Below are 15,323 nucleotides of genomic sequence, written 5' to 3'. Positions count from 1 at the left end.
GGTAGGGGGAGCAAACTGGGGGAATATGATTTCATTACCTGAAGCAAAAATTGGAGAATAAACCCCTGATGTGAAAATAGACTAAATTTATATCTGTCTGAAAAGCTCATATCCATGGTCCATTTTGGGTGTAGCCTCTTGGGGAGGCTTTGTCTGCCCTTAATATATCTGAAGGTCCTTTGTTAAATATATCTATTTTGATCTTTTTAACTTTGTTTTGCCTCTGTCTCTAGGTAAGCCTGTTCCAGGCATTATCTAAATGGCCTCTTTTAAAAACAAAACTAGGGATATCATGCCGATATTGAAAAACTGAAAATGTCATGCAGTTTTATCTGCCAAACTGGGCCTGAAATCAGTTTTGTCAGTATTATGGTTTTCCAAGGGACCTGTTCTGTATGAATTGCTTTTTAATTGATATAACATTTTGTTTTCTCTTGCTGTGTACAAAGCACTGTAAATATAGAGATGTATCATATGAGTGGGAGAAGGCAATTGAAGATAAAAGGCATTGATTTATTTTTCTCCTTGGAGTTTTTCATGATGTGAACTTATGGCAGAGCATGTTTACTACAAGTAGAGAGATATGAAGAGCTTAGGAGAGCCTTCCCTGCTTCCCCAATATCTGAATAGGACAGATACAATTTTTCTCATCTTTTCATGTGGGAATTGACTTTTAGTTTGATTTTTCAAAATCCCAATGGGATCAAGAAATAAGACAGGATAAAGTCACTACTGTCCTTGGTAGAGTTAAAACTAATCTGCTGTGCAGCAGTATCTGCTTTTCCATGCTTTTCTTGTGGAAAAGCAGATACCCTGTTTCCCAGAGTTGCGCACAGACCAATGCCTTCTACTTCCCTCCCCCCAACTTAAATAAAACCATATCCCCAACTCTAGTTAAACTATAGATGTCAATCTCCTTCTAAAGCAATAATTTAGGGATTAAATATTTCACTGCGTTGCCATTGCCTGACCCCTTGCGATGGTCAGTCCTAAACTGCTAAAGCAAGCTGTGCTGGGTCTAATCTCAGGGGCAATGCATAACTTTGCAAGAATAACTTGTATGCAGAACTGAGCACTGCACCGTGATATCCAAGTATGGGTGAGACAATTTAATTTCTGTATTGGAAACACTCTTATCCCAAATTCTCCCTGAGCATCTCAGCTTGGTTGCAGGCTTCTGTGGTGCTTCATTATTTGAGAAAGGTAATGTCAACAAATTCAGCCACTGAGGCAGTCCTCATTTGTTTGGTGGCCACCACAGAGAAGGATTAAAGCCTAAAGACAGCCCTCCTCTGGTCCCTGTGGGGAGCTTGAACACCAGTTTGTGACCTGGAAGGTTCAGTTTTTATTGCCAGTTTTCACAATATCTAGATAAATTCATGCTTTGAAAGCATATTTTCTGCTAAAGCACATTTAATAAACATCCAAAATCTTGGTCCAAATAGTTGGCAAGATTTTTTTGTCCTACTTAAAGAGACTGTAATGCCTCTTGTACTCTGGAAAATAAGAACAAGCATCAGGTAAAAGTATAAATGTTAATTTGGAATGAAAATATTTTTTTCCTTTTCTTTCCCTTATTTTATAATGACTTTATATTCATATCCAATCAGAAATGTTTATTTGTCTTTAACATACTGTCATCTGACACTAAAAGGACAGACAAGTTCTTTCAGGGATCCTTGGCTGAATGTTGATGTTACTAAGCTGTATTTACAATTAAGGCTTTATTTTCTTAGTGTTTTCTTAATTAAGAATTTTTTTATTAGCATAACACAGCACAACAAATGACATTAGGAAAGAAATTGACTTAAAAAGAAGGCTAAAACCTGCCATTATTGAGCATTCATTATAAATGCCTTTGGTTTAATGGTCAAGGCCTTGCAATGATCTGATGAAAGACAACCTAAATCACCTAACTAGCATTTGGATATGCTTTGAAAAGAATCACTACCAGCAGGTCATATTGCTGTGTCTCATTGCAGTTAATGTTTCAATGCAAGAACATTAATGGCAGTTTTTGAGCATAGGGATCAATTTCAATAAATCTTGTTGAAGTCCCCCACATATAGACTGTATCTCACATAGCTAATATACTCCTACACCTGCCAAGGCCTGACACTCGAAACAGGGCATCTTGATGTGCAGAGGAAAGGAGGGGAGAGGGGAGCAGAGGTAAGAAAGTTCATAAGGGAGAAGGACTCAGTTAAACTTCATACTGCCTGCAAAGTTGTACACTGCTTTACTACTGACTCACAGAGTCTGGTTTTTTTTGAGATTTTGAACAAAAATCATCCAGGCTGCATGAGTGAAACTGCAGTCTTAATGCTATTGAAATATCCCAACTTGCAAAAGGTAAATGCAAAATTGAAACCCCAAAGGAACAGCTCCATCAGCAAATTTCAAGCTTTAACTGTAGTACAAGGATCGTGATATTCCTCTGAAGAGTAACAGATTCAGAATATTAGAGTTCTGAGAAAAATTAAAAACCTGCAGCTTCAGATGAGAGTGGAAATTGTTCAGGAACATTATTAAGTCCCTGACTGGACTTGTGTTGGTTGGCAGCAGAGCTTTCATTTGGGAATGCTGAGCAACTGTGTAACTCTGTCAATAAACAGTTACAGGGAGATAAGAGTGTATTAGTTACTGCCCAGCCAGTACAAACTATTATTGTCACAAGATTGTAAGACTTTTATTATTAACAAATATAAACATTGTGAGTTAATTATAACATACCAGGGTTTGTTTCTTTTACTATTGTCAGTATGTAACTATAAAATGGACAGACTTGCTAAATATTAAACTCAGCGTTTCATGTACCTTCTTTAGCATACTGTTATATTTTACCATCCCTAAGTTTGTTTATCTTCTTGATAAACTCCAGCAGCTATCCACTAGCCTGTCAGAGGTATTTTCCACTTTAACCTTTTGAAAAATAAAAGCTTTATCATATGAAAAAACAGACAAAACTGAAAATCTCATTAAGAGTACCTTAACATGATCTAATTAATGGACAGAAGTTCAGCCCAGCAGCATTCAGATACTTATCTGATCATCTGGTTTGCTTTTATCCACCTCAGTGTAACTCCCAGCCATCATATCTGAAGAAGAGCAGGATGTGGTACAAATTGGAAGACATGTCCTTTAATGAACAACAGTCCTCTGAATGGCTGAGTATTTGCATTACCTCATCAAATGGACAATAATTCTCCACTGTGAAATTTCCAGTCCAACAAAGCAAGTTCATGGGGATAGTTAAGCCAGAGCTGTCCTCTTGCCAGATGTAGGTAGCAGCAAGGCATAATTTGCTAGCTTTTCATGTTTTCTCAGACAAAAGATTCTGGCCATTTTGTGTCAGACAGACCTCCACATTTCTGTCACTGAGGAAAAGGGTCTTAGGAAAGGAGTGATGCATCCTTCCTTACCACAGACCAGGTATAACAAGAAAAGATCAATCCCCAGAACTTCAGCCCTTATCTGCAGGGGTGGCAGCTGTAGAGAAAGGTGTAGCTACTCTCATTGTAGAAGCTGCAGCCACACTTATGATGTAGCTGCCAGTGTGCCGCTGGTGCTAACAAGAAGACTGCAATGTGGTGGTAATAGTTCATGTCTGGTTATGGCCAACAGCTGCCCTAATCAACAAGCATGTCAGCTGATACGTATAGATATAGATATATAAAAAGTTATCTAAGCCAATTAGGTCCAGTGGAAGTCAAGAGTGACTTATTCCTGAAGCTTGTTGTTGAGACAAGCTCCACTGAGGAACTGCACTCACCAGCTGGTGACTGAGCAGGACCTGGGTGTGTGATTGCTGTCAGTGACTTACTGACTGTACTGCCTGAGCTGAGCTCACATTAGAGGGAAAAGAAAGACATAGTGCACTCTGAGGGAACTCTGTCACTATTTACTTCCCCTTCTTATTAGACTTCCCACTGGCAGCATTGATGCAGCAGAGGACAGCCGAATGGACACCCTGATACTGGGTGGCTGCCTAGAATCTAAGAAAATGTCGCATTTATAGTGAAGGAGGTTCAAGTGAGTGGTGTAAAACCTACTGAAGTCCTTAAGCCCACAACGAAACAAATGGAAGGAACAGGTGAGAGTAAGAGCCAATAGACCAAGGACCACGTACAAAAAATTTCCGTTCCACAAACATGTTTCTTTCTGTGGTTTCAGAGCATAAAGACAAGAATGAATGAAAAATGCCATGAAAACTTAACATCTGTCTTTCTTGCTTAACTTATAATGCATTAATTAGTTTTTGGACAGTAAATCCACAGAAAATGTTTTCTCTTTTCAAACAAGACACAAACCACTTTGATAAAGATTTGCAGAAATTCTTATTTGTAATGTGCATATTTTAATTCAAGGTTTAGTAGGAAGAATAATATAAGTATCTTTATCAAGGCAAGTAGTTCAGGCCAGAGTGATGCTTAATCCTAACATCAAATGTTGTCAAGAAAAGTCTTTAGAAAAACAAGTTTATGTTTGTCCTTTTTCATGGAGAGTTTTCCTAAAGCTATGAATTGGCAGTGTCAGTGATTAGAGAGGATAATACTTTACATAAAAAACTTTGATTCATCAGTGCCCTTGCAGCCAGAGACATTTATTTCTGTGGAACTTCTACAGAACTCAGCATATTGAGTTGTACTAGTAGCAAAGACAGTACACAGCCTTCAGCCTCTCCTTTCTACCATAAGGAACCACTGACATTAAGGAGACAACTTATGCGCCCTGAACACTAAGATGAAAAGTGGCATAGCACCTCCAAGTGAAATGTATAGAGAGAAAAGGCTAGCAAATGTACATGCTACAGGTGCTAGGATAAAACAGGAATTAATGCCAGCACTGTGACATTAGAACTGAACTAAAAATTACACATTGAGGTGGCATCAAGCCACTCTCAACATTCACCTATTTCTCCTTCAAATTTAATTAGGAGGAATTTCTAAAGAAAATAGATCCCACTAGGCCACTTTCTTGAAACACATAGATGCTGTCTTAAATAATCAACTAAATGGGAAATTTAGGCTATTTGGTTATAACTTTTTTCTACTTTAAAACTCAGGCAAGCAGAAAAGAATGCTCTACAACTGATTCCTATTTAAAGGAAATATATCCATTTCCAAAATCTTCATATTTTCAGGATGACAAGACCAAAGTGCATCAAGCTATTTCAAGGTACACATCTTGCAGCATTAGCTGCATTGCTGATAGAAAAAGCCTCTTAGTAAAGGCAGATTCAGACCCTGGGGAGAGTTCCATAGAACTGCTGAGTCAAAGCATGTTTGATTTGCTCTTTTTGCTAGCAGACAGACTTTCAGCACAAATCCACTCTCTCTGAATTCTTGGCTACATATTACACATATAGGTGTGCCATGGTTTGAGCCTGGCACAGAGCCAGTGCCCCCCATGAAAATGCCTCACCCTGGTGTCTGCTGTGAGATGTGACCAGGAATAAGCAAAACAGGCTCCAACTTAAACATAAAGGACACTTTATTACTTAAACTACAGGAAAATAGGGAAAGACTATAAGGAAAAGAAAAAAAGAAATTGAAAACCTTACAAAAAAACTTTCCTCCTCCCCACTCCCTGACTTTCCCAATCCGATACATTCTCCCAAATCATCAACTGCCCAGCCTTGGCCCCACACTTTAGTATACTCAAACTGCAGTTCATGAAGAGGAAAGGAGTCCTTCTTGTTCCATAGGCTTCTCTTGGAAACACACTGAAACCTCGTGTGCTTCCTTGTCACTTCGGCACCGCCCGGAAAAAGTCCTTTTGCCGCTTGTGACATCTTCCTTCCATGCCCAGTGCTCTCACCACTGACGGCATGGACCAGAGCTGCTTTTAGGGTTGTCTTTCAAGGATGCCTTGTCTCACTCCAAAAAGGCACAGTCTCTGCTTTGGGACATCTGTCCCCCCCATATTTTTCCAACCCCCTGGGGCCGGGGGGTCCTCACGAATGAACCTTCCTGGTTTTGAGGCACTGCCTCCCCCTAAATGCAGTCTCTGTGTCACAGGAACAACTGAGTCCATGGCCACAAGAAAAGTCCAGCCAAAAGGCCACTCCAAATCATCTCTCCCCATCCAATCATCTCCACGTTCTTCGGGCCAGGTCCTTGTCTCATCTCATCTCTTATCTCCCTTCTTATTCAGCTTCGAGGAGGATTAGCATTTTTGCAAGGCCCCAATCATGAAAGAAAGGGTTAAAAGTTTTCAGTCTCTGTCTATCTCAGAACGATAATACTCCCACACGTGCTGCTGCTGCTGCGGCCGGCCGGGCTGCGCCCTTCCCCCCCTTTCTCCTCCTGGGCCGGCTCCTATCACCGCCGACTCTCCCTCTCTCTCCCTCCTGGGGGGGGGAATGGCTGCCCGATGTCTCTTGGGGCTCCTCCACCCTTCCATCCTTGAAGGCTTTCTCACCCCCATCTCTGTCCAGGCCCCGGGCCTACCGCATGGCTGCCCCTCCCCCCGCCCAGCAGTAGAGGCTGGACAGGGGAAGAGATCTGACCTCTTCGAAGCGACGTCCCAAGAGAGAGTGCCAAGGGCAGTGCCCTGCTTTTAACCCCTGTGTATTCTCGGAGGTGTGTCCAAACCCCACTGGCTACACTAGGTGCCAGTCTCAAACCTAAAACTTTCATTGGTTTGACCACAGCTTCCCAGAATTCCCACTCCTTCCTGGTCAAACCACCACAAGGTGCTAATAGAAAAAATTATGGATACCAATTTTTTTTATATAAAATCTTAATAATAGCATTGCATAGAGAATTTTCACAGTTGAATAGATACATGCTAACTTAGATATGGTTTCTAGAGGTGCAACTATTATTTATCTATATCTGTAGTTAAAAAGGAGTAATGTCAGTCATATTTTCAGGCTGCAAAAAAATTATTTTAATATAAAAAATAATCCCAACACACATTTTAAACCAAAGTCCTTTATCCAAACCTAAAATGTACCTTTAGATTCATTGCCCTGACTGCAGTGCCATTTCTAGATCAAGCCTTGAAGCTGATGTGATGTGATTTGAAGTTGGACTTGATCTGTTGTCCATGAATATGAAAAGGCACCACTGCTTAGAGAGGCACATTTATCACAGAGAAAAGCACTTTCAGCCCCAAAAGGACTTAAAAGCCCCTGCTTTCTCTGCCTGTAACTTTCAGAAAGACATAGATACCTGTACATGGCCACGCTTGCTTTTCTGCAGCATTGGTAACTGCCAGTTTTCTTTAACTTTTCTCACATTCAGAAGCAAGCTGTGCAATTACTATAAAAATTGAAGCCAGGGCTGATCAAAATTAATTATGAACTGTGAGATGGGAGTAATGAAAAAAAGGAAGAACAGCAGAACAGCAACTGAGCTTATGACATTAAAAATACAAATAACAGGCAAATCTATGTCTCATCCTGACAAGTGAGGCACTCAGCATATCTGTCATTCCTTTCATCATGCAGATTACTTCTCAGTAGCTCTCAACACATAATACTGCAATCCTTTCTTTCTACCAAATTTCTACAAGAGCTGTCAAGTCTTTGTAAAACTTCTAGATAAAACTGGTTGGAAAACCATATTTCATAATTAATCTATTTAAGAACTCCATAGCTTTAAAATATTTTCTTGTCTTATTTTACAGTGACTTTTTTCTTTTTAATTAGCATGAAGTCTAGTTACTTTTTACCAGGAGAGAAAAAGTGCCAAACATAACAGATCTAGGAGAGTGGAAAACAAACAGGTGGGAAAATTAATAATAAGTATTCATATTTACACTTGCTATGAAAAAAGTCTTTGTGTTAGAGGAAGAGAGATAATACATGGCATGCCATCTGGTTTGCCTGGAGATGGGACAATGAAATTTTCAGACCACAGCTGGTCCCAGACAAGACATTATCAACCCAGTGCTAGAATAGAATCAGCCCATGGAAAATGAAAATCAGGACAAAGCAAGAAGGTGCTTCATCTGGCAGGGCCAGAAAGCAGTGCCACTGGCAGTCACATCTGCAGGTTCAGATGGGAGATTGGTGTACTCCTTGATTTCATGTTTTTGTTAAGCTTTTGCAGCAGGATCTATGAATTAACACTTTCAGCCACCTTCTGCTAGGAGGTGTCTTATGCTGTTAACAGAGCTGTAGTCACAAATGTGTAATAGCAAGTAATTATACCATGTTTCCAGCTTGTAAAACATGGGGAAAACATCCCTTTGTCATAACTCAGGGAGAGCAAAGGTTCCTTCCTCCTGAAGTATCAAACAGAGACTCCACTCAGATACTGCCAATTGTCCAAAGATAGTTACTCAATCTATACTATTCATGCAAGCTTATAGATTCTCTCAAAAATGGAAGGAGTTGATCACACATATGCCTCTGTAGAGGCATACAGATAACTTGATGAAGAAATGATGGGACACAGTCTGGAGTTGGCCCTTTCCCCTGGAGGACTGTAAATGACTACATTCCTGGTGCTTACATGGGAAGTGCTAGTCAACCCAAGATCCCATTTCACTGCAGCAGAGTCAAGCTAAGGTTTTCAGTTATTATTTTCAGAGTGATAAATGACCAATCTCATCTTATACAGACCAAGAAAAATACTAGGTGTGGAGAGGGAAAGTGTTCCATGGGTTTGGTGACACCTTCTACCACAATGATAATTAGAAGAGTATGAAAGAGAGAAAATTATTTTTCTTGGATGGTTTAATGCTGGGCAATAATTTCTGTTAAAAACAGGCATCACAGCATCATTACATTTTAAGTTTGAATTCTGAGCTTGTCTGTCCTAGAACATATCTTAAAATAAATTTTAAAAAAGCCAAATAAACATACTGAACAAACCACACAAACTCAAAACAAAATCCTCTTTCAAACTCAGTTGTCCCGTGAGAACTATATGCAAGACAGCATGTGGAGCACACATGACAAATGTTATTCATATCACTCAGAAAACTGCTGAGAGGGTTTTGGATATTAAAATAATTCACAGAGGAAAAAACATCACTGAAGGAAACTCTGGCTTTCCTTTTATGTTAGCTTTACTTAAAAAAGATTTAAATTTTCTGGACGCTGACTGACTCATGTAATTAAAATGATATCTCCACTTTCATGGAAACATCTGTACATTCACATAACACCAGGTAATACAAATTCCATCCACTCTAGGGGGTCTGCTATTCTGATAAAGTTCACTCACTTCAACACTTGATTAACAGGATGGACAGAACAATGTATATATAGCTACAGATAAAAAAAGAAATTCAAAAATTATGCTCAAACATGGTATCTCATTTTATTCCATAAAGTATGGAAACACTTTCTGGTATCTTAGTAGTTAATCTCCATATTAGCATATTTCTGGTTTTAGTAGTATCAATATTGGACATGAACTGAAATTAAAGTAAACACAATGGTTACAATTAATTATATGCAAAACATTTTAAAATATTTATTGTCTTTCCTGACTGATAAAAACCCCACCACCAAATATTCAGGTATAGGAATGCTTAAGCATTTAACTGGAAGTCTTCCAAAACACTTTACACTATCACAGCAGATAAGTGATATCATACATACTCTCTGAGTATTTATTTAATATAAATTCCAATTTTTACTTACCAATCCTGCACAGCATTGAAAGAGTCTTCATTTGTAATGTCATACATTAAAATGAAGCCCATTGCACCCCGGTAGTAAGCTGTGGTAATTGTTCTGTACCTCTCCTGGCCTGCTGTGTCCTGAAACAATAACAAACAAAATTTTTATATTACACATAAATTGACAACTTTTTTTTTTCTTTTATAGAAAAGCAAGAGTTATTGTACAGCTCTGTAATCCTGAGAATAAGTAGAAACAGGAGAACTCTGCACTGGATCATAACTGGAGGGACATATCAACTCTGTTATGAAGGTAGAGTGTAGAGCAGCAGAAAGGCATGGCCCCCTGTCAGCCCAAATATTCTGAATCATTACTGGTTCATTTTATTCACCCTGAGAGCTGGGTAAGAACTTTCTCTTCTGATCCTGCCTTGTACCTTTCCAGTGTGACAAAAGTAAAATCTCGATAAAATGCTGGAACAAAATAGCATCCTTAGGACCTTCATTACAGAAAAGGATGGTTCCCGAAGCCAGGAAATATCTGGAACAAAAAGGCAATTGCTAATTGCTCTGTTCTTGTAATTTTATTCCACAAGTGCTCATGTCAGAGAGCACCAATAAGCTTTTTGCTGACCAAAAATTAAAAAAGAAAAAAGACTGTATGGCAGTGCTCTTAAAACAAGGATGATATCGGGAAAAAATAAATGCTATCAGCCCCTTACCTCAACCCAGTTTTCTCCCTCATCTTAATAAACTGTCCTTAAAGCAAGAAATGTAGAAATATAAGTCTTATCTCCTACTCCTTGCTTTCCTTATTTCCATTAAAAACTTTTCAGGGTAGCAACTATCTTTTAATATATTTAATGCAATATCCAGAATAGTGTTTAGTCTAGAGAAAAAAAGGCTGGCAGCAGGTCTCATTAATGCTTTTATTAATATAATATAAATATTTCAAGACAGGTGGCAAGAAGATGGTACCAAACTCTTTTCAGTGGTGCCCAGTGAGAGGACAAGGAACAATGGCCATAAATAAACTAAGCACAAAAAGTTTGACCTCAGCTTGATGAAGAACTTTACATTGAGGGTGGCACTGGAGGAGGCTGCCCAGGGTGGTTTTGGAGGCTCCCTCCCTCAGGAGATGCTCAACCCCCACCTGGATGTGTTCCTGTGTCACCTGCTCTGGGGGACCATCTGGCCCAGGGGTTGCACACTGATGTCCAGGGGTCTTTCCCAACATTAAGTATTCTCTGCTTCTGTAACACAACCACCTATGTCTGCACTAAAATTTAGACATAACAGCAATAATTGAAATACAGGAAATACATAACTATTTCATGTTCCAACCTATCTATTTAATATTTTAAGCCATTAATATTAATAGCACTACAGGAAACATATTTCAGTGCAATCCTGTAATTAAGAGATAATCTGTGCACATTCAATTTTAACAAACTGTGAAAATTAATATAATAATTTCCAATGTTTTTTCAATAGCTAGAAAATTAAACAGATAAATCCATTTAATTTGTCTTTCTACAAAGAAGACTAACCAGTAACAAACATATTTGGTATGTTTTCTGAAATAGTTTCCAGTCTAGAAGTACTCCCTTGTGAACAAAAGAAAAATAGGTTAGGCAGGCCTCCATTTCTGCATATATATCATCTATTTCATAAACTAATAAAATAATAAAAGGAGATTCCACATGCAACAGAAAAGACTTTTAGATTAAAAAAAAAAAAATCCAAGGTCATCACTGAAACTAACAACATTAGGTAGAATATATGATTCCTGTTCATCCTGGATTACAGTAAGTGCTGCTTTGATGTAGTTTTCAGTGATTCAAGATGGAAAGCTAAAGTAGTAGTAAAACTTTAGCAGGTGTCACATGAAGTTTGGTTATATCTTTGTGGGAAAGGGCAGACAGATCTAAACTGTTTCTGTTTATGGTCTGAACAGCCTGAGCCTCTACCAGCTGTACTCTGGAGCTTGGATAGCTGCTCCCAGATGTTCTGGTGTCCCTGAATATAAAGATGTGCACTAAACCTGTGCATATCTCATTTATGAAAGGAGTGGGATTTTTCGACTTTTTTTTTTTTTTTTTTTTTTTTTTTGTTGGTTTGTTGTTTTGGTTTGTGGGTTTTTTTGTAGTGGTTGGTTTCATTTATTTGATTTTTTTTTTTATTAGAGAAAACATCTGGGATGCACAGACACAAAATATGGCCCACAGCAAGCATTCAGCCTGTCCAGGAGAGGATTTTCAAATTTTATCAGTGTCTATCTGCTTGTTTTTTAGTTAGAGACATGTTTGATTAGAATGTATGATAGTATGAAAAGCAGGAGGCCACTCTTACTGAAGACAATTTTATTTTGCTCTGGGTAGTTTCCACTGAAGCCCACCTGCAGATAAGAGTGAAAAGTCCTAGCAATAAAGTCATTAGTCAATGATGCTTTCTGTCCCAGACACCAACTATTTTCTGTTCAGTGTAAAGCCACGTAGGGTGGGCTTCAGAACTCTTGATTACAAAAATAAATAAGGAAAATTAAAAATCAGTTTAAAGGATATCAAATCAAGATGATAAAATCCTTAAATGATTTTATACAAAGGAGCAGGAAGCTGCAGATGAAGATCCAAACACATACTGACTTTGGGACAGAAGATCTTTGTCTCGACCCAAGTTTGACAGTCTGGGAAGGAACTAGGTATTTGGAGTTGTTCTCAAATTCTAATTCATAATTCTAAATTCATAGGTAATGCTATGTTAATAGGATGATATAAAAAGATTTTCTAAAGTTATATTTCAGTATACATGACATAGATGGATGACCATTAATAAAGGGGAGTATATTAGTTCCAAATACAGATAATCACATTCTTCTTTGTATTATATTATATTCACTTCCTATGGAGAAGCAATTAAAATTTTAATAGACCAGATGAGAAATTTATGCAGTAAAGTTTTTAGGGTCATGTAAGAAATGAACCCAAATATAAACAACCAATGTGTCACAACTTTCATGTCCCACACATTCATAAGCATGTTCTTTGTATTCAGACAAGAATATCTTCATAACTGCCCTAAGAATAGGTCCTTTCATATGATCATCAAGGAACTTAAATACCATTTGACAGGAGAGATAATATACTAGAAAAATAATAAACTTTAACATTAAATATTATATTTTACTACACTAATTTTGTTTATTTCAAACAGATAATATTATGTACATCTGTTTATTAGCTTTTGTTCTTATGGAAGAACTAGGCAGAAAAGAATTGATTTCCCAATTTTATCATATTTCTAGTTGTACATCACAATGATTGTACCCTCAGATACTGTTATATACTTGTACTTGAAGAAAACCTTTTCCAATTCAGGTAGGGTTACTGTCTGCTGCTAAGTTTTCTTAGTCTATTTGGCAAGACCATAGAATTGGTCTAAGACGACTGTCTTCTTAGATTTAAATTCTAAAATACAGCATCTGTACTTCCACTGGCTGATGTTTATTTCTAAGCAAATGAAATAAAATAAGCCCGAGGAAGAATATTATTGACTGGCATTTTAAACAAGGCAGTTCATTTTTATCTTTGATGAGCAGAAAACAAGACACATATATCATGTTGGTGTCTTCTTCATTCATGTGGTTAATGTCTGGTAAGAACAGATGATTGTTCATTTAATGAGTGGAAATGCAGAGGCATGAATGAGGGTGAGGGAATGCTTTATGAAAACTACCACACACAAATGACAAAAAAAAGTATTTTAGAAATCTTAGACAAAACACACACACACAGAGAAAACTCGGCAGCTGCAATAAATATTTTCAAATATTACATTCACTTTCATAAATTCAATTTTCAGCTGCACTATTCCATTCACTTCTGGTTACCTGATCCTATCTTTGCAGATCTTTTTAGTAAGCATCAGATTTTAATTAATAAATCACATTATTATAAGGTTTAGTGGTCACAGTACTTCAGAAATTATCCATACAATTGTGCATTGTATACAGCACATTAGCTAATAGCCCACAGTCTTGATTGTTTGGAAGACTCTGATACTTGCACAGATTTCCTTTTCATGTTTTGATGCCTATAGTATGCTTTGTTGGGCTTCTTTTCTTAATTGATTTTTTTAATGTATAATAGAAATTAGTCATCTGCAAATATTTTTGTGCTCCAGATCCCAATATATATGATTTCATATTTAAAAAATTCATTGTTTTTTGTGAGTGATTCAATAGCTAAAAGGACCAGTAAAAGTCTTGAACAGGGCACATACATCTGTAGAAGGGAAAGAAGAACAGTAGAGGTATAGATTGAATGTAAAATATCTGGTTCTGCCTCTTAATGAAGATACCAATTTGGTATGCTTTTGGCTAACTCTCCTTTCATTCTTCCTGATCATATATGTATCAAATGATAGGCAGACAAATAATTCCATATTATCTTAGCTCTTCATTTGAGTTAAACTGAAAGCTGTGGAATTTGACATACAATAAAACAATAAACAAAGATCTGATGTTTATACAGTAACTACATGAATCAGTGTTTGTCCTGTGCTCCTCTCTTTAATAATGCCATGATTCTGATTGTTGCTGTGGAACTGCTACATAATTGGAGGCTTTATTGTATGGGGAATGCACCAGCTGCTGACAATGTTCCCAGAGGAATGGAGAGATATCATGTAATAGCCATCTGTGAAAGTAGAAACACTTGAGGAGAGGAAGCTGGCTGACTCAAGAGGAAATCATATGTTTCACATGAAGTTGAGAGTTCAGGGGGCTGGAAAATCTCAAAATACAAACCAAGGTTCTGATAGTAATCCTGGATATTGTATATCTTACTTGCAAAGTATGGTTATCTAACTCAACAGAAGTAAACCCCTCCTACTGTCAAGTGCTGCTAAGCTAGATTTCATCAAGAATGTTCCATACCAGCTTAGACTACACCAGTGTTTTTGCAATGGGTTAAATCAGACACTTGAATTCATCTGCGGTGTGCCCTCCCTCTCACCCTCACCTAGTACTGCACCACTGACAGGAACAATACTTTATGCAAATAACTTGCAAGGGGAGTTGCTCATTATTAACATTGGCCCTTCTGAAGGTGGAAACAAACAGCATTTGGCAGCAAGAACTTTTAATGAGCCTGTCATGAGAGTTCAGCCTGCAAAACAAAAATATATTTTTTAGCACACTTAAGTGATTCTGTGCCTCTGCATTTCTGTTCTGTATGCCAAACATACAAATATCTTATTTAGATCCCCTTTCTCACTACAAGTTTTACTCATATCATAATACAGCTTGTTCTCTGTGCCATAAACCTGGCACAAGTAGAGAAGGATTTATTGGGTGGTGTTTATATCTCTGCTTCACATCCACAGCATTTGAAGGCAAGGCAAACAGAAAGATAAAATTAGAAATATGAGTTGGGTGAATCCTCAATTTGCAGGCCAAATTTTTCTTATTCAAATTACTCTTAGAAGGTAAAGAAAACTGGCACAGCAATCAAGAACCTTAGCTCCCTAACAAGTTTCATTTTTCTTTCCTGCTGTTGCTACCTTAAGGTGATTTATATACTCAGTCAAAGAGATTATGTAGTTCTCTAATTTTTCTCATTTCTCCTTAGGTATTTCTGGAGTCTCAGGAAAAAAAAGGATAAAAATAAAAGTACGACAAACCATAACCCCTCCCAACCAGCCAGCCAATCAATCAAAAGCCACCAAAAGAAACCCTAAAA

The 15,323-nt window shown here is 37.8% G+C and overlaps 1 protein-coding gene across 2 annotated transcripts in view; it reads right to left on the bottom strand.

The window, feature by feature from the left end:
* RAB3C (RAB3C, member RAS oncogene family) overlaps positions 1 to 15,323 on the bottom strand; it is a 121,482-nt gene that overhangs the window by 54,875 nt on the left and 51,284 nt on the right. For both annotated transcript variants that reach the window (XM_014268993.3, XM_005489767.4), the window contains exon 3: positions 9,605 to 9,723. In XM_014268993.3, the coding sequence (XP_014124468.1) occupies positions 9,605 to 9,723 (119 nt within the window). The remainder of the gene's footprint in view (positions 1 to 9,604; positions 9,724 to 15,323) is intronic.

This window comes from Zonotrichia albicollis, chromosome Z (genome assembly GCF_047830755.1).
Source record: "Zonotrichia albicollis isolate bZonAlb1 chromosome Z, bZonAlb1.hap1, whole genome shotgun sequence".
NCBI classification, from domain to species: Eukaryota; Metazoa; Chordata; class Aves; order Passeriformes; family Passerellidae; genus Zonotrichia; species Zonotrichia albicollis.
Note: the sequence above shows the minus strand (reverse complement) of the source record. Positions and strands in the feature narration are given on the sequence as shown.